General features: G+C 33.9%; 1 protein-coding gene across 9 annotated transcripts in view; it reads left to right on the top strand.

Annotated features, from left to right (window-relative positions):
• WDFY3 (WD repeat and FYVE domain containing 3) overlaps positions 1–18,097 on the top strand; it is a 271,593-nt gene that overhangs the window by 121,084 nt on the left and 132,412 nt on the right. For all 9 annotated transcript variants that reach the window (XM_041759517.1, XM_041759516.1, XM_041759518.1 and 6 more), the window contains 6 exons: positions 4,419–4,611; positions 6,247–6,433; positions 8,241–8,407; positions 13,440–13,907; positions 14,909–15,010; positions 17,671–17,864. In XM_041759517.1, coding sequence (XP_041615451.1) covers positions 4,419–4,611; positions 6,247–6,433; positions 8,241–8,407; positions 13,440–13,907; positions 14,909–15,010; positions 17,671–17,864 — 1,311 coding nt within the window. The remainder of the gene's footprint in view (positions 1–4,418; positions 4,612–6,246; positions 6,434–8,240; positions 8,408–13,439; positions 13,908–14,908; positions 15,011–17,670; positions 17,865–18,097) is intronic.

Below are 18,097 nucleotides of genomic sequence, written 5' to 3'. Positions count from 1 at the left end.
TATATGAGAGAGAGAGAGAGTGCACAAGCAGGGGGAGCGGCAGAGAGGGAGGAGAAGCAGACTCTCCGCTGAGCAGGGAGCATGATGTAGAGCTGAATCCCAGGACCCTGGCATCATGATTTGAGCTGAAGGCAGATGCTTAACTGACTGAGCCCAGGCACCCCTTCTATGCTCTTTATTATTGACTTCATCTCATATAACTGTCACATTTCTTGAATATGAACATTTACTTTGAGGAGTAAAGGAATGAGGCATTAACAAGTTTATTTCTTTGAACAGATTCAACTATTAAAGTTACCTTTGATAAAGCAATAACATCTCCAAAATGAACTAATAATAAGCAAGAAAAACTTCTATTGACAATCATATTAAATTTGGGGTAATACTTCTTTTAATATCAAGAGATTCTGTTCATTGCTCTAAATACAGGAAATTCCTAGCCTATAAATATTTTTCTTGTACAAGGCAGTTTATTTTAGTAGCTGCTACCACCTCCTCTGCTTCTTGCTTATAAAGTCCTTCTTCACTGCTGTTGCTGGTTTTCTTTTAATAGCATTAGCAGTTAACCAAGGTTTAAATAGGCTGTTGTTAGCCTGAAAATATTGCCATCATTTTCATATCCTTTCTTAGGAGAAAATTTTCAAAACTATACACATGTGGAACACAGTCTGTCCGTGGGACTAATACAGTACTAAAAAAGCCACATTTAACACAAGAGGACATATACTACGTACTTTTATTTCTGTGAATCCAAAGTGGTCAGACTCTTAGCAAGTTGAGTGATGGTTCCCAGGAGCTGGAGGGTGGGGAACAAGGAGTTGTTGTTCAGTGGGTGTAGAGTTTTCAGTTTTGCAAGATGAAAATGTTCTAGAGATCTGTTGTACAACATGCATGTAATGAACACTACTGTACTCTATACTTAAAAATGATTACGATGATAAATTTTGTGTTATGTGTTTTTACCTCAATTAAAAAAAAAAAAACAAAAACCACACTTGTTTGAATTCAGTTCTCTGGAATTACATAACTTTAAGATGCAGATTTCTCACCTCTGAAATAAAGATAATGATACATACCTAAAGGGTTTTTGTGAGGATTAAGTGGAACAATACACAAAACAATGGTTCTCTGCCCAGGGTGTGGTAGACATGAACTGAAAGTCCCTGTGATTGCTGCTCTTGCCACCACCAATGCCACCATCATCAGTGGGAGTGGCAGAGAGGACAGTATCTGAAGTAGATAAGCTGGAGCCAGGTACAGGTAACGATCGCACATCATATATTGGGGGTCTTTGCTGTAGAGCTTTGTGGAGGTGTGAGCCATGAAGGGACAGGAGAGAGGGAAACCAAGGCAATTTTAGAAAGGAAAAGACATGGAGTCCCTGGGTGGCTCAGTTGGCTAAGCATCTGCCTTCAACTCAGGTCATGATCCTAAGGTGCTGGGTTAGAGCTCCAGGCTGGGCTCCCTGCTCAGCAGGGGATTTGTTTCTCCCTTTCCCTCTGCCTCTGCCCCTTCCCCCCACTCGTGTTCTCTCTCTCTTTCCCTCAAAATAATAGATAAAATCTTAAAAAAAAGAGACAATTATAAATAAAGTACTAATTCAACAAAAATTTCTCGAACACTGGATTTTTTTGGATACTTTTTACAGTGGTTAGATAGCATCCATTATCTCCTATAATTTGCAAGACAACCCATGACTTCAGAGGTTTTTCTTTTCCACAAAATGATGATGAGAGCAAATGGTAGAAATAGGATTATAATTTAGGTTTATCTGAGTCCTGAATTAGATTGGTTGGAAAAGCAATGGGAATAAACAAAGGAGTAAATCTCATAGGAATTAAAGCTTCTTTAAGACATTGCTAATGAATGTAGTGGGTTAGTCTTTGCTTATTAGGCTACTGTCCCTATTTCAATAAAACCCTTCTAAAAATTAATATATTAGGCATTAAATAGAAGCTGAATTTTATGCATTTAATTCTAAATACGTATAGCAAAGATTTCTTCTAAAACTTAAAAAAAAAGTTTTTTCAATCTGAATGCAGTGGGTGTTTCCAATGGAATGTGGGATTCATTTTAGCATATTAGAACCATTGAATATTAAGGCCAAAAGGAACTTCAAAGAAAACTTGACTGAAACTCCCCATTTAAAGTTACAGAAACTAATAGCCAAGGCTGTGATGCACAGCAGGTGTGTGGCAGGGGTAGGAGCCTTGCTCTTCCCACCCCCTAACCCAGTCTTCCTTTAGCTTTTCACTTCCTCATTTCAGTTTCTCATCACAGGCTGGACACTGTATTCATCGTTTTGTCTAGAACACCAGTGGAGACAGAATTACTGAATGTTTTCAGCATACATATTGTTTGTGATAGATGAAATCCTTATGTTTATGTTATGTGACAGATGGTTTCCTGGGACCTTAGCATTAGTACTGCTTCATGTAGGCATGCATTGTATTTTTTTGTTTGTTTTTTTGTGTGTGTGTTTTGTGGGGTTTTGTTTTTGTTGTGTTGATATGGCCAGTTTTCTCTCCTACACTTGGTTGGAATGAATAACAGAGTCCCTGCAAATAGAAATGGTTACTGTATGGGAGAAGAGGAATTGAGATACAGACTCTTTGGTTTTTTATTCTATAAAATAAAAGGATTACATGATATTATTTCTGAGAATATTTTTGCCTTTAAAGATCAAGAACTAGTTATTTTTAAGAATCAACAAGTTTAAGGAATTAAATTCAGTTCATTTTTGAGAACAAAGATTTGATTTAGAAAAATATTTTATTTTTGGATTTGTTTTTATATTACAAATTAGAAAAATGACATCCATTTCTCTAATCACAAGGGCAGTGTGAGAACCAGTGAGAAGTATAATTGATAATACACCTTTCTGAGGAGAGGTAGTTTTGTTGCAGTTGACTGTCCTTTTTTCATATTATCATTTTTGTTGCATTTAATTCTACATTTACATTTTGTTGCATTGACACATATGGAAAAAGATAATACCTATTACATGTATTAAGTCAGTATCCAACAATTTCTCTAGGCATTTTGTATATGTCTGTTGGAGGGGAAAGCCTGTATTTACTGATTTTGTAAATATCTTCTTTCTTTGAATTCTTGGTCCTTTTTTTTTCCTTTCTGATATTTGGCAGCTATGAATTAGAAAGCCCTTCTATTTAAATTTTTGCATTGAAGGAAATAGGAAAAGTAAAACCTAGCTATCTGAGACAAAACATATTTTAAATACTTTTTTTTGTATTTTGCAGTTTCCCTACAGATACCGAAATACTCAGATTTCATGAAGCACTTGTCTTTCTAAAGAATAAAACTTACATGAATTAGTTACTTTATTCATTATTATATGTATTTTAAAATATTTAGAAAAGAAACTTTAGCAAGGAAGAGAAAAGTTAACTTCTCCTGATGCTGAGTCAAGATTAGAGGAAAAAAATCCACTGAAGGCAAAAACCATAACTGAATTTTGCAAGTAGTGGCTCTTGGTTTTTTTGAGTCCTTGTGCAATATAAATTCTGCAAATCATAGGTAAGGGATAAGCTCTCATCCCAAAGCTTAAGAAGTTTTAAATCTTCTTTGAAAGCCAAGCCTTAGAAGATTTTTGGCTACTAGACATAATTGAAAGATACTTCTGAATAAAGATGATTTTATTATTGTAATATCCCCTTTTACTTGTACAGAGATAAGAACAATTAAAAAAAATAATTCTACAGACCTGTTTTTACTTTCTCACCTCCCTAAAACTGTCCTATTTAAAGAAGAAAATTGTGTCTCACCTAGGAGAATCTAAGAATTAATTTTTTTTTTTTTTGAATCTAAGAATTTATAAACCAAAGTAGAAAACCAAAATGTTGACCTTGAAAGTTACTATTGATTTATTCCAGTTTAGAGTCAGTATGCAAAAATACCATAGAGGAGGGTACCTGGGTGGTCAATCAGTTAAGTGTCTGCCTTCAGCTCAGGTCATGATCCCAGGGTTCTGGGATCGAGTCCCATGTCAGACTCCCTGCTCAGCAGAGAATCTGTTTCCCCTTCTTTCTCTGCTCCTCCCCTTTATGTTCTCTCTCTCTCTCTCTCTCTCTCTCTCCCTCTCTCAGATAAATAAATAAAATCTTAAAAAAAAATAGCACAGAGAAGACAGGATAGTAAACACCAGAGTTGTTGTTGTTTTTAAATAAGCTGATAAAAGTAGGTCTGGCTTACTGTTTTACCATAACATACTTCTGAATTATGGATTTTTTTTTAATGTTGCCTTAGTTAAGAGCACCCATCATTGTGGCTTTAATGACATCACTTATACTAACCCTGAACTTTCAAAGTTTTTAATAATAAGATCTAGTCCTCTTCTAGCTTCTCCCTTTACCCATCCATTCATTTATTTAAATACATATTTGTTTTGTGTTTTTTAGATCTTAGTGAAACTCTGCAGTTTTGTTTCTCCGGCAGAGGAGCTGGCTCAAAAAGATGATCTCCAGCTTTTATTCAGTGCAATAACCTCTTGGTGCCCTCCCTACAACCTGCCTTGGAGGAAGAGTGCTGGAGAAGTCCTTATGACCATATCCCGTCACGGTCTTAGTGTCAATGTAGTGAAGTATATTCATGGTGAATATTTCTTTATGTTTATTTTAGCTGCTGAAAGTTTCTTCCATTTTCCTCATATGATGACAACACTGCTTTTTTCTCTCTCAATCCTCTAAAGATTGATTTTATTTTGAATTAAAAACGATATTTACCAGGAGAAAAAAAATTTTTTTATTCATAAGGCATTTCAAATGTTAGAAATTTTTATATGTTACAACAAAGGATGTTTACCAGAGTTGAAATAATTTCATTGTCTTGTTTAATCATAATGTAAGTTTGGTGTCACAGCCCATTCTTTCCTCCTTTTCTACTAAAAAATATTTCTTGAGATGCTATAATTTAAAGCCTTTCTGAAGATACTTCATAAATAGGTAGATAAGTATGTGCCCAATGAGACATAAATGAATTTAGATGGTTCTTTATTAACACTAAGGGGGAATTGTAGATTCTGTTGAACTCCCATATAAGTGTCAGCTACCCTTCAAAATGTCTAAATAAGAGACAATGTAGCATCTCAGATAGTTCACTTATATATTTTTTCCTGAAAATCTTTCAAAATAATTTTTAATACAACGGTTTGTTTACTCATAACATCCAGTCATTAAATGTTTCCTGCCTCCGTTCCTATGTTAAATCTTCTTGGCTTTTTTATGTGACACCGAGTTTCCTTTAGACAAACAAATTTTGTTAAAGAGAGAGAAAAATCTTTTTTCTTTTTTTTTTTCGATAGTTTACACTCTATTTCATGGAACAACTAGTAAATCACAGAATTATCCCTCATTCAAAACCCCATTTCTATTCTTAAATTTGGTCATGATTCATGAGTCAACCTGCTTCTGCTTGAACTCACACTCCTCCATGCTTTTACTGAGCTACTGAACACTGAGTGTTCAGTGGAAAATTTGCTTTAACTCAAAGGTCAGAAGGGTCCACAAGAACAAATGAGTTACCATTACATCTAGTGCCTGCCCAGCTGTGCAAGGGCTTCTGTGATAGATGTCACATCCACCCAGCACCTCTCCACAAGGCTCTGTGCTGGGAAAGCTGCTTGTAGTTAAGGAGTGTGTGACAGCCTGCTTGGGGGTCCAAGCTCAGTGTTCCTCTGACTGCGAGGCTGAATTGGGCCTTCAGTGTGCCTGCAGGTGGCTGAGAGAAAATCTTTTTTTTGAAAAGCCTTTAATTGCCAAAGTCAGTGAGAAGGCATAACTTGTGCTTTAAATTAGTAATATATAGGGCAAACATAACTTAAAGATTTTATTTCTTGAAGTCTTTGTCTATCTCATTGGTCCAAATTCACCCTAATTTGAGTTTTTAAACTAATGATTGGAATTTTCTTTTTAAGAACATAAAAGATTAAAAATACCATTTGGCAGGAAGGAATCATTTTGTTTAATGAAAAACATCCAAATATGATGTAAAAACTATACATGTCAACTACTTTTCAATATTTGTATTACTCTTTGTTTACTACTTTGAGACAGAGCTTTTCCAGTGAATTTGAATCTTATATTTACTTTTAAAACATGTAACCTTTATCTTACAGTATTTTATAGATACATTAAAAATTTAATGTTTTATTAAACACTGGTTAATAGTAAAAATTTTTTAAAGCAATTGACATAAATAATATGTTTATTTAATTCTTAATTTTTGCAGAAAAAGAATGTTTATCTACATGTGTTCAAAATATGCAGCAATCAGATGACCTTTCTCCCCTAGAAATTGTTGAAATGTTTGCTGGGCTTTCTTGTTTCCTCAAAGATTCGAGTGATGTTTCCCAAACTCTTTTGGATGATTTTCGGATATGGCAAGGATATAATTTCCTTTGTGATCTCTTGCTTAGGTAAAACCCCACAATTTAAGAATATGTTTTAAATGTCTTCTCAGTCTTTTTCATCAATGGAAACAGTGTGGTCTGGGACTATGGAGAAAAAGGAATTATTAATTAATTAATTAATTAATTATTATTTTGTAATCACTTATTTAATGTATACTTTTATCTCTTTGGCTTTAATCCCTTCTCTTTATTCCTGTCTGTCAACAGAGAATAAAAAATGAGTTTAAGCTGGCTAACGCAGGCTACAAACTTGGTAGAGTCCGTGGTCAGGTGTGGAAATAAATCTGCTCTGCAGTAGCTGTGGGAGAAGAGCTTAGATGAACTAATCAGCATCTTCCTAAAGTATAAACTCTGTGTGCTTACTTGTATTTTTGGGATTTCTTACAATACCAGTGGTTTATTAATATAGTTAATAATTACGTGGATTGAATGAGACCTTACAAATATATATATAAAACAAAATGTCTCACAGTCCCCTTGTCCATCCCAAATGTTTCATGTGTATCCTGGGAAAATGACTGACTGCAAATTTCTTAGGAAGAAAATACTCATGCCTTACTAGTTGTTCCTGGCCCATGACTTACTTTTAAATCATTTTATCTGCACTCTTGTAAATTCCTTATTTCTGACACCAGTTTAACCTAGTTGCCATTACTACTAAGCAGTTCCCCAGAATATAATTTTGCACATATATCCTTATTTATAAAGGAGGACATAAAAATAGATGAAACAAGCATTTCACTTTACTTGGGGGGGGGGTGTTAATTGGTATAATCCTTTGACAATGCAGGTTGATCAGCTACTGTCAAAGCCTCAAAAATGTTGATATTCCTTGAGTATAATTTCACTTATGGTTATTAATCCAAAAATATAAAAATATAATCCTAAACGTAGACAAAATTTTATGTGTATTAGTGCTCCTATATTCTGATTTCTACTGACTATGCCTTCTTTTCCCCAAATCTGTGGTTGGCTCTTCAAGACCATTGAAAGAATATGTATAGGGATTTTATATTAAAGGAAAAACATTTGTGTTAACATGGGTAAATGAAAAAAACAGGTTATTCAAAGTGAGTTGTGAGGCTAAAACTACTTTTACTTTTTTTCCTACTTGTGTGCATTCTTCAGCTTTATTTTAATGAGAATAATTAGTTCTATGAGGGAGGAAGCCCCAATAAATCTTAGTCTTTAAAAAGATAGTTTTGCACCCTATTTTGTGTTTTTGATAAAGCCACAGTCAAAAGATAATTCCATAATGACTCCAAGTGTTATTTTTAAAAATTGTCAGACTCTCAGAACTTTACTTAAATGTATTCCAAAGACAGTACTTGAATTAATGAAATACAGATAAAGATTTAAAATTCTTTCCAGGAAATTAATTTTTAAAAATTGTTAACAAAGAAATGTCTTTGAAAAGAAATGGTTAGTAAAGTTTTTGGTTGTAAACAGTGAAACTTTATAATCTTAGAATTCTAGGGAATTTAAGAGACATTTAATCTCATTCTTTTATTTTATAGATACTTTCTATCAAAGATTAGTGATCTACCTAAAATAACACTGTTAAAGGCAAGATCAGCGCTTACATATATGAGGTCTTAGCATATTTGGCATAATTTTCTTTCGTTGTGGTGTAATGTCTTTATAATGAAATTTGTAGGTTTAAAAAATTGTTTTTATATAAGGAAAAATTGTATGAAGAAACTTCTTGGAGTACTTTATACATTTATTGCATATGCAAATTGAAAATTTCTATATTAAATTTGAATATACAGCAAAAGAGAAAAAAATATTTACTAAACCATACTTTTCCTAGATTGGAACAAGCAAAAGAAGCAGAATCCAAAGATGCCTTGAAAGATCTGGTTAATCTGATAACTTCCCTAACAACATATGGTGTCAATGAACTAAAACCAGCTGGTATTACCACAGGAGCACCCTTTTTATTGCCTGGATTTGCAGTACCTCAGCCTGCAGGGAAAGGTGAGTTTTGTTTTTGTTTTTTTTCCCTATTCTGGACCACTCAAAGATGTAGAAACAATTAATTAGTAAATAAATAAATTTAACTTTGAGTACTCCTTGTTATATGTAGAAAGATAATAGGCTATTTTTCATCAGAGTTTATGCTTTATTTATGGTGTAAATTCTTGAGTGACAACCTTACCAGATCTAATACTTGAAAACAATTTATATTATGAAAATACTGTAAGAATCAGCTTATGAAATTTACATTTTAGTATTTCATCTTATAATATTCAAACAGCTTAATAACCTAAACATCCTCTTTTTGAATGTTGGCTGCTAATGCGTTTCCAGTTATGTGGTTGGAACTTGATTCACTTGCTGATCACCATGCTTATCTCTATATAAGATATAAATAGAAAGCAGAGGTAAAAATGCTTATATTTTAAAAAATAGGTACAAAGACTTTTTATTTTTGAGAGAGAAAGAGAAGAGCAGAGAGAGGCAAAGGGAGGGAATCTTAAGTATGCTCCACACCTAGCATGGAGCCTGACCAGGGGCTGGATCTCACAACCTTGATGTCATGACCTGAGCCAAAATTGGATGCTTAACCAACTGAGCCACCCAGGTGACCTGCAAAGACGTTATATTATTTCTTTCAGGCTGGAGAATAAATTTTATAGTTCACATTTCCTAACTTTGACTCTTCATCTAGTGATTTTTTTACCAAGAAAACTCGTTTAGTTAGTAACATTTAGTTATGTAAGAGTGCAAGCAACTTTTACTGTTTAATTTTTTTAACTGCATAATAACTGTTCTGAAAGATCTGAGCCAGAAGGCCTCTTCAAGTTTCTTTCCTATGATTATCACTTACCACATATTTGGTAGTTACGATATTTGCATATAAAATTTAAATTTAACTAGCCAGAAAATATCAACATGTCTGGTTATTTAAGTATCACAGTATGTTATCTATGTATTTTTATTACATAGAAGTCAGCAGTTATAAATCTTTTTCTTCAGTGAAGAGAAATGGATTTACTAGAAATCCTCAATTTAATTTACTGGAGAAAATTATATTCAAAAGTCATAACTTAGGGCAGCCTGGGTGGCTCAGTGGTTTAGTGCCGTCTTCAGCCCAGGGCCTGATCCTGAAGATCTGGGATCGAGTCCCATGTCGGGCTCCCTGCATGGAGCCTGCTTCTCCCTCTGCCTGTGTCTCTACCTCTCTTTCTCTCTGTGTGTCTCATCAATAAATAAATAAAATCTTTAAAAAAAAAAAAGTCATGACTTAGATTGGAGTTGTCAGATTTCCTATAGTAAATTGTACCCTCATTGTGTAGGTATATAGAACTTTTCAAGTGAGTGTCTATGCAATAACTAGAATTCCAGGCATATCTTACCGAGAAGTTCAAGATTTCACTTTATTTAACACTAAGAAAAAAATAAGAGTCTCAAAAAACTTCTAATTTATAGACTGCAGCTTGAATATTCCACAATTAACTATTTCTTTGAGTTAATTTAAAAATAGCTCACAGCATATGTCTTATTTTAAACTTCATTGTTTTATTTGGTTAATCGATCTAATCATGATACTGGCATAATAGCTAGTTATAATAGCATAATTTTGTAATGAGAGAATTAATGCAGCACAGTTAACCTTCCTCATATGTTTTCCTTATATTGTCTCATCTGTAACAGAGATAACCACATATCCTGGGGTTACTGGGAGAATCTAGTGACTTGATGTCTACGAAAGTGCAGTTAACTAAAAGGACAGTGCCCCCAGAGTCAGAATTCAGGTGACCATGAGTCATTCAACCTTTCTAAATCATCCCTTTCTTCTTCAGAATAGTTGATGTCATAATAGTCTATAAAGTGAATGGATCAGCTAGATCATTTTCAGTTTCATCTATAAGTCCAAAAATATGTTTCCCATAGCCTCCGTTGTAGAGTTATTGTGCAGACTAAAGGAGATAGCTCTGTTTCACATACAGAGAATATGGAATGTCTTTTTTTTTTTCCTGGTCGACAATATTGAGACATCATTTGCATATATTCAGATCTATTGATTTAAGTGTTGAATTTGATGAGTTTTCATAAGTATATGTACTTGTGTAATCACCACTGTAATCATAATATGGGATATTCCAATCCTTCTAAAAATTTGTTTCCCTTTGCAATCCCCGCTTCCTTACCCGCTTGCCCTGGCAACCATTGATCTTCTTTGGTTTCAGCCTTTCTAGAATTTCATAAACTGGAATCATATAGTATATAATTTCTTGTATCCAGTTTCTTTCACTTTTATGATTTATCCATGTTATTGCATGTATCTGAAGTTTGTTCCTTTTTTGGATAGTATTTCATTATTTGGATTTCTTGTACTTTGCCTCCTCATCAACTGATGGCATTTATTTAACTATCATGAATAAAGGTTCTATGAACATTTATATGAAACAAGTCTTAGTGGGGACATGTATTTTCATTTCTTTTTTTCTGTTTTTTTAATTTTTTTTATTTATTTATGATAGTCACACAGAGAGAGAGAGAGAGAGGCAGAGACACAGGCAGAGGGAGAGGCAGGCTCCATGCACTGGGAGCCCGACGTGGGATTCGATCTCAGGTCTCCAGGATCGTGCCCTGGGCCAAAGGCAGGCGCTAAACCGCTGCGCCACCCAGGGATCCCTGTATTTTCATTTCTTTGGGGCAAATACCACACAGTAGAATGCTGGGTCATATGAATATGTAACTTTATGAGAAACTGCCAGACTGTTTTCTAAAGTAGCTATCCCATTTGCACTACCATCAGCAGCAATGTGAGAAAGTTTGCTTTATATCCTCAGCAACACTTGCTAGTGTTAGTCTTTTTAATTTTAGATATTCTAGTGAGTGTGTTGTAGTATCTAGTTGTGTTTTTAATTTGCATTTTTTGAAATGATTTCAGGGACCTTTTAATGTGTTTATTTGCCACCTGTATCTCTACTTTGGTTCAGATCTCTGTGCCCAGTATTCAATAGGATTGCTCTTTTTATTGGGATTTTAAGTCTTTTAAATATTCTGGATAAATCTTTTAAAAGTTATGCATATTTTGTAAGTATGTTCTCCTGGTCTTAACTTGCCTTTTTTCTTAGTAGCATCTTTAGAAGAATGGAAACTTTTAGTTTCTATGAAGTCCAACTTATCATTTTAAAAATATTTTGAAAAAAAATTATTTTGTATATTTTACCTCGAATTGAAAAATTTTAACCCAAATTCACTAAGATTTGTGCTTTCTTCTAGGAGTTTCATATTTTGATAACTTTTTAAGGGTCTGTGATACGTTTTAATTTATATATATAGTAGAAAAGAAGGTTTTTTTCTTCCAGTATGGACATTTATGACCTTTTGTTGAAAAGACTGTGTATAACCAGATATCTGTGATTCTTTTTCAGTTCTGCTCCATTGATGGATATGTCTGTCCTTAAGCCTGTACTATAAAGTGTTAACTCTCTATCTAAAGCGACTCTTGAAATAGAGTCATTTAAGTTGTCTGATTTTGTTCTTTTCAAAAGTACTTTGGCTATTCTACATTCTTTGAACTCCATATATATTTAATAATCATGTCAGTGTTTAAAAACAAAACTAAGCTTCTTGGATTAGGAGTTGATTGGGAGTACATTAAATGTAGATCAACTTGGGAACAATTCGCATCTTAATGATATTGAATCTTTCAATCCATGAATATATATAGCTTTCCATTTATTTGGGTCTTATTTTCTCCAAGTATAGTTTTATAGTGTTGTACATCGCACAGGATTTTCAATTCTTTTGTTAAATTTACCTTTAAATAGTTTATTCTTTTTGATACTATTGTGAACAGAATTGTTTTCTTAATTTCATTTCAGATTTCTTGTTGCTAGTTTCTAGAAATGCAATTGATTTTTTAAATATTACCCATTTTTAACTATGACTTTGTTAAGTTTGATTTTTGGTTTTAGTGGGTTTTCTTTCTTTTTTCTTTTTTTCTGTTGTTAGATATCTTATTAATCTAGTTTTGGATAAGAAATGATGGACTAATGCTAATTTCTTGGTACTAGGTTAAATTTTTGCTCACTCTGGCAAATGTCCTATACTCCTAGTAGTTGTGAACCTGGAGACAGTTTTTAGAGGCAAACACTTGTTTTGGGTGCTTCAAATACTTTATGTGTTAATTTCTTTATAATTAATTTTATTAATTTGCCTCACAAGAGCCATGTATGTAGTTTTTTTTTTCTCAGTTGGTATGTTTGAAAATCAGATGTTGGGACACCTGGGTGGCTCAGCAGTTGAGCATCTGCCTTTGGCTCAGGGCATGATCCCATTTTGGGGATCGAGTCCCATATCAGGCTGCCTGCGAGGAGCCTGCTTCTCCCTCTGCCTATGTCTTTGCCTCTCTCTCTCTGTATCTGTCATGAATAAATAAAATCTTAAAAAATCAGATGTTGAACATAGCTAGTAGTTAGCCATAAATGGCTTTAAAAAACGTATATGTAAAGAAATCGCACTTTTAGCTTGAAAACAAAATACATTTTCAAATTAAAATTTATGGAAGTTCTAGTGTGGTAATTACAAAGAGAAACTGGAATGTAGAGAATTTTCAACCCCCTGTTTTCTGTCTTGCATTCTTGATTCTCCTTGGCCTTTTACTGCTCAGGTTAAAAGTCTTTTAATGAGACGTAACTGTTCTTATAGTCAAGGTCCATCTTACAAATAATAAAAAGTGAAATCCCTGCACATTTCCAAACTCAGAAGGCTAGACTTACATAATATGATTTATTCTCTGTAAAACAGCCTACTGTTTCAATATATAACAATTCTTGAATTGGAATATTCATAATAATGCATTAAAAGTTTAATCAACATTATTTTTAATTAAATGACCGAAGTCAGATGGAGAAAAACAGAACTTATTTTGAAAACAAGATATGTTCTTTGTAAATAGTTGATAAATGTTATAATCTGTTTAAATAGACTACTTTGCCATGATTAAAATACCATGTAGCACCTACTTTTGTGTTCTTGTTTTCCATTTTAGGTCACAGTGTGAGAAACATCCAAGCCTTTGCAGTTCTTCAGAATGCATTTTTAAAAGCAAAAACCAACTTCCTTGCCCAAATTATCCTCGATGCCATCACAAATATTTACATGGCCGACAATGCCAATTACTTCATACTCGAGTCACAGCACACACTGTCACAGTTTGCAGAAAAGATTTCTAAACTCCCAGAAGTACAAAGCAAATACTTTGAGATGTTGGAGTTCGTCGTTTTTAGCTTAAATTACATCCCTTGTAAAGAACTCATTAGTGTTAGCATCCTCTTAAAATCTAGCTCTTCTTACCACTGTAGCATTATTGCAATGAAGACGCTCCTTAAGTTTACACGACATGACTACATATTTAAAGATGTGTTCAGGGAGGTGGGCCTTCTGGAGGTCATGGTAAACCTGTTGCACAAATATGCTGCCCTCTTGAAGGATCCAACTCAGGCACTAAATGAACAAGGTAAAGCATTTTCTATGATTTCACTTTTGTTTGACAAAGGCGTTTGGGCAGGGTGTTTTGTTCATGTTTTGCTTTTTATTTGGCTGTTGATTTGAATGACTTAATGTACATTATGGTGATATTCTTGTGAATATTTCCCACAGTTAACTTGTCCATTCAACCTCTGTTACAGAATTGGGAGGGGACAGGCGCCTAGATATATGTCATTGTAGTGGAAAAGAATTTAAGGCAAAAATTGAGGGAAACCTTTATGGTCCACATGACTCATAAGTGCTACTTTCTGCTTCTAAGAGGGAATTTTAAAAGATCCTGGAAACAATTGGGATGTTTAGGTCCCTCAAAATATTTTTAATTATAGATAGCAAAAAAAAAAAAATAGATCTTTTTTAGTCAAGTTATGTACATTTACATGTATTATCATTTAAAGTACCTTAAATGTGATATTTTTCATCCTTTCAAATCTGATAAAAGAATGGTAGTATCTGGCACTTAGTAACTATTACATATGTTTAATGAATTAATGCAGTTTGAATAGATAGAACTATTCATAAATAGTGCCTTAAAATCTTAGCTTTCTCCTGTTAGCCTTCACCTTGATTAGGAAAACCTTTGTAAGAAGAATATATTTAACTTTGGCATCTTCCCTTTTTTTATTTTTTAAAGTTCTATTTTAATTTCAGCTAACATATTAGTTTCAGGTGTGTAATATCGTGATTCCCCACTTCAGTACATCACCCAGCACTGACCTTTCCTTTTTCCTATTTGTTAGACTGCTGTAACTTTCTAGCCACACCAAAATAAAATCTGTAAACACTGATTTTGGCCTTACTTTTGGTAGCTGATGGAAACATACATCTTTTTGAAAGGTTGCATTATATCAGCTGTATTAGTGGTAAAAGTGAATAGTAAGAAATAATAAATTATTAAAACAAAACCTAATCAAGAAAAAAAAGGTAAGCTTATAGCTTTTGTTCTTTGAACCTTTCATCTTTTTTTTCTAGGGGACTCAAGAAATAATAGTTCAGTTGAAGACCAAAAACATCTGGCTTTGTTGGTTATGGAGACCTTAACAGTGCTGCTCCAAGGATCAAACACAAATGCAGGTGACTACACAGGCTACTCGCAAATTCTTTGGGGTAGCATTATGTCTGGTTTTGTCTTCTCTAATGACTCTTGCTTCTGAGATGTTCTTGTCACTTACAGAAAAAACTGTTGATTCAGTGATGGTACTGTCATATCTAGAAATACAATACTTTTGACGTTTATAAGTTTATTTACAAAATATATAACATTATTTTATTATTTCATAATATGTTCTAATATTTTATTGCTTTTTGTAGTGTGCCTTGTTTTTGAAGTGGTCTTTTTCTATTTTTAGATTTACATAATACAGATTTCTGGTCGAATGACTTTGCTTAAATATTTTCTAAAATATCTGCTTCCTTTGGTGATTTTCTTAATTGTTAGTAATTCAGGTTAGAGTATTACACTTTAAGGAATTATTGAAAAATTATTCTGTATTAAAACTTGCCTCTCCCAGGTAAATTGGATTTATTAAATCTTTATCTTTGGTTTCAACTTCTCTTCAGTCCTTTTCTGTCATTAATAGTCCATTTGTATTTGTAAAATATCACCCTTGCTCTTAAAAAAAGGATCACTTGACATTTTAGCTAACATCAGAAACATCTCAGGCAACAATGTCAATATAATTTGAGAAGAGTAAGTAATGGGGAGGTGAATTGAGATGAGTAGCCTGGGCTCAGATCATATAGAACCTTTTAGGCCCTGCCAAGGAACATAAATTGTATTTTAAGTGTTACAGGAAGCCACAGATGAATGAAAGAATGAACAAACGAAAAAATGAACTAGTGAACAAATGCATTGCCTATTTGCCTAAATGCAAAGGAACTCAGTATTCAACATATTTAAAATATATTGTGTGTCCTAGGCACCATGCTAGATGTTAGAGAAACAGATCATTCTTGCCCTGAAGGAATTATAACCTAATGGAAAAGATGTCAACATGTAATTATATATCATTACTTAAATATAGTTTTGGCAAATGCCAAGACAGAATTGAATGAATTTAGTAGGTCGTTTAAATAATAAGTATGGTGAAGTTTAATGGGTATGCTGTTAACATTTTGACTGTGGTATAAAGCATAATCTCCTCATTTCCACTAACTAAGCTAGGTTTAGTTGTCTTAGAAGGATTTATCCTTAGAAGGATAAATTCTTGTACTATCAAGAATTTCTTTGGCAGATTATCTTTTGATGACATGACCTGGTATTATTCAAGAGGGACTGAATAGTTCTATTGGACTATTGGAGGAGAGTGGAGAGCTTACTCTGTGTGACTACAAGTCACTTAACACATCTCCCAGAGTGCCATACATTTTCACAAAGTTCTTTTCTTACTGACTATCTTTCCTTATTAAGAAAGATGTTACTTAAGTGTGTGATCTTGGGCACTTGGACAATGCTTTGCTCATAGTAAGTGTTCAGAAAATATTAGCCATTATGATTATGTAATGGGCACTAACTGGCCACAGTTAATAAGTACACATGGCTTTCCATGTGCTAAATCTCAGCACCGGACTTACACTCATTTGAGAATCATATAATTCTTAAAGTTTGCAAATAAAAAGTCATTACATAGAGAGGACAGTAGCCACTAGAGCAAAATACACTGACATCTTTTCACTCAGGAAATATTTATTGAAATACAGCCTAGAAGGGGATCCCTGGTTGGCTCAGCGGTTTCGTGCCTGCCTTTGGCCCGGGGCGCGATCCTGGAGTCCCGGGATCGAGTCCCGCGTCGGGCTCCCGGCATGGAGCCTGCTTCTCCCTCTGCCTGTGTCTCTGCCTCTCTCTCTCTCTCTCTCTCTCTCTCTCATAAATAAATAAAAATCTTTAAAAAAAAAAAAAAAAAGAAAGAAATACAGCCTAGAAGAAAATCCTAAGTTTAATGGGGGACCAAACATACAAACATATAACACTAAACTGTTTGATATAGACTATTGTAATAGTGACATATACAAGGTACTCTAAAAGTCTAAAGCTTTAAAGTTGGTCCATGTAGGTATCAGTCCTGCTCTGTCATTTGTTAGCTGGATGACCTTGGCCATGTTACCAAACTTCTCTGTGTCTCATTTCCTCATCTGTACAGTACAGCATGAAGATTAAATAAGTCAGTCTATGAAAGTCTTTGGAGTGGTACAGGGACTGATGCTTTTTATTATAGAGTTTGTCTTTTTGTTTGTTTGTTTGTGTTCTCTATTTCACCAAAAAGTTTAGTTCCTTATAATTTTTCTCATTAAAGAATATTTATTCCACTCCTTTTTTGCTACTACTTTGGATGCCTTATTCAATTTAACCTCATTTATGGGTTGTTGTTCACCTGAAAGCTTTTTACATAATTTAATTTTCAATATTGTTAAGCTAAAAGCCTTTACATAAAAATATTGAATCTCTTAGTACCTACCTGTGAAATTTCTGAATGTTCTAGATTTGTAGAATTTGAACATGGTGGACATATTAGGGCATTAATCTTTCATTAAGGAAATCAAGAGAGAATTTGTTTATGCCTTTGCCGACATCCTACAGTGCAGTTTGTGTGCTGATTTAAAAGGTGAAATGCCTGGGTGGGTTTTATTTGCATTCTTTTGAGTTATCCTTTCTACAAGAAGATAAAATTTTATTCTATCTGAATTGTCTTAGAATGTTTTAAGTTAACCCATGTTGTTCTTTTTTCTCTTTCAAGGAATTTTCCGAGAATTTGGAGGTGCGAGATGTGCACATAATATAGTGAAGTACCCACAGTGCCGGCAGCATGCCCTGATGATTATCCAGCAGTTGGTGCTTTCTCCAAATGGGGAGGATGACATGGGCACTCTCCTGGGCTTAATGCATTCAGCCCCACCAACAGAATTGCAGTTGAAGACTGACATTTTAAGGGTAAATTTAATAAGTGTGTTGTTACTACTCTCGTACCATTAAAATATGTGGTTATTTTTAAGTGACTTAAAATGATCATAAGCTATTCTTGCAGTTTTTCTTCAAGTCTAAGATTATGTCAAAATCATAATAGTAGAAGAAAAGCTAGTATCTTTTCCAGTCTCCAAAGCCCTCAAGGGAGCCATTTCCTTCCCCTCTGATATCCACCCCTTGCCCCCTCGCCCCATCCTTGG

This window comes from Vulpes lagopus, chromosome 6 (genome assembly GCF_018345385.1).
Source record: "Vulpes lagopus strain Blue_001 chromosome 6, ASM1834538v1, whole genome shotgun sequence".
NCBI lineage: Eukaryota > Metazoa > Chordata > Mammalia > Carnivora > Canidae > Vulpes > Vulpes lagopus.
This window is presented reverse-complemented; position numbering and strand designations above follow the sequence as displayed.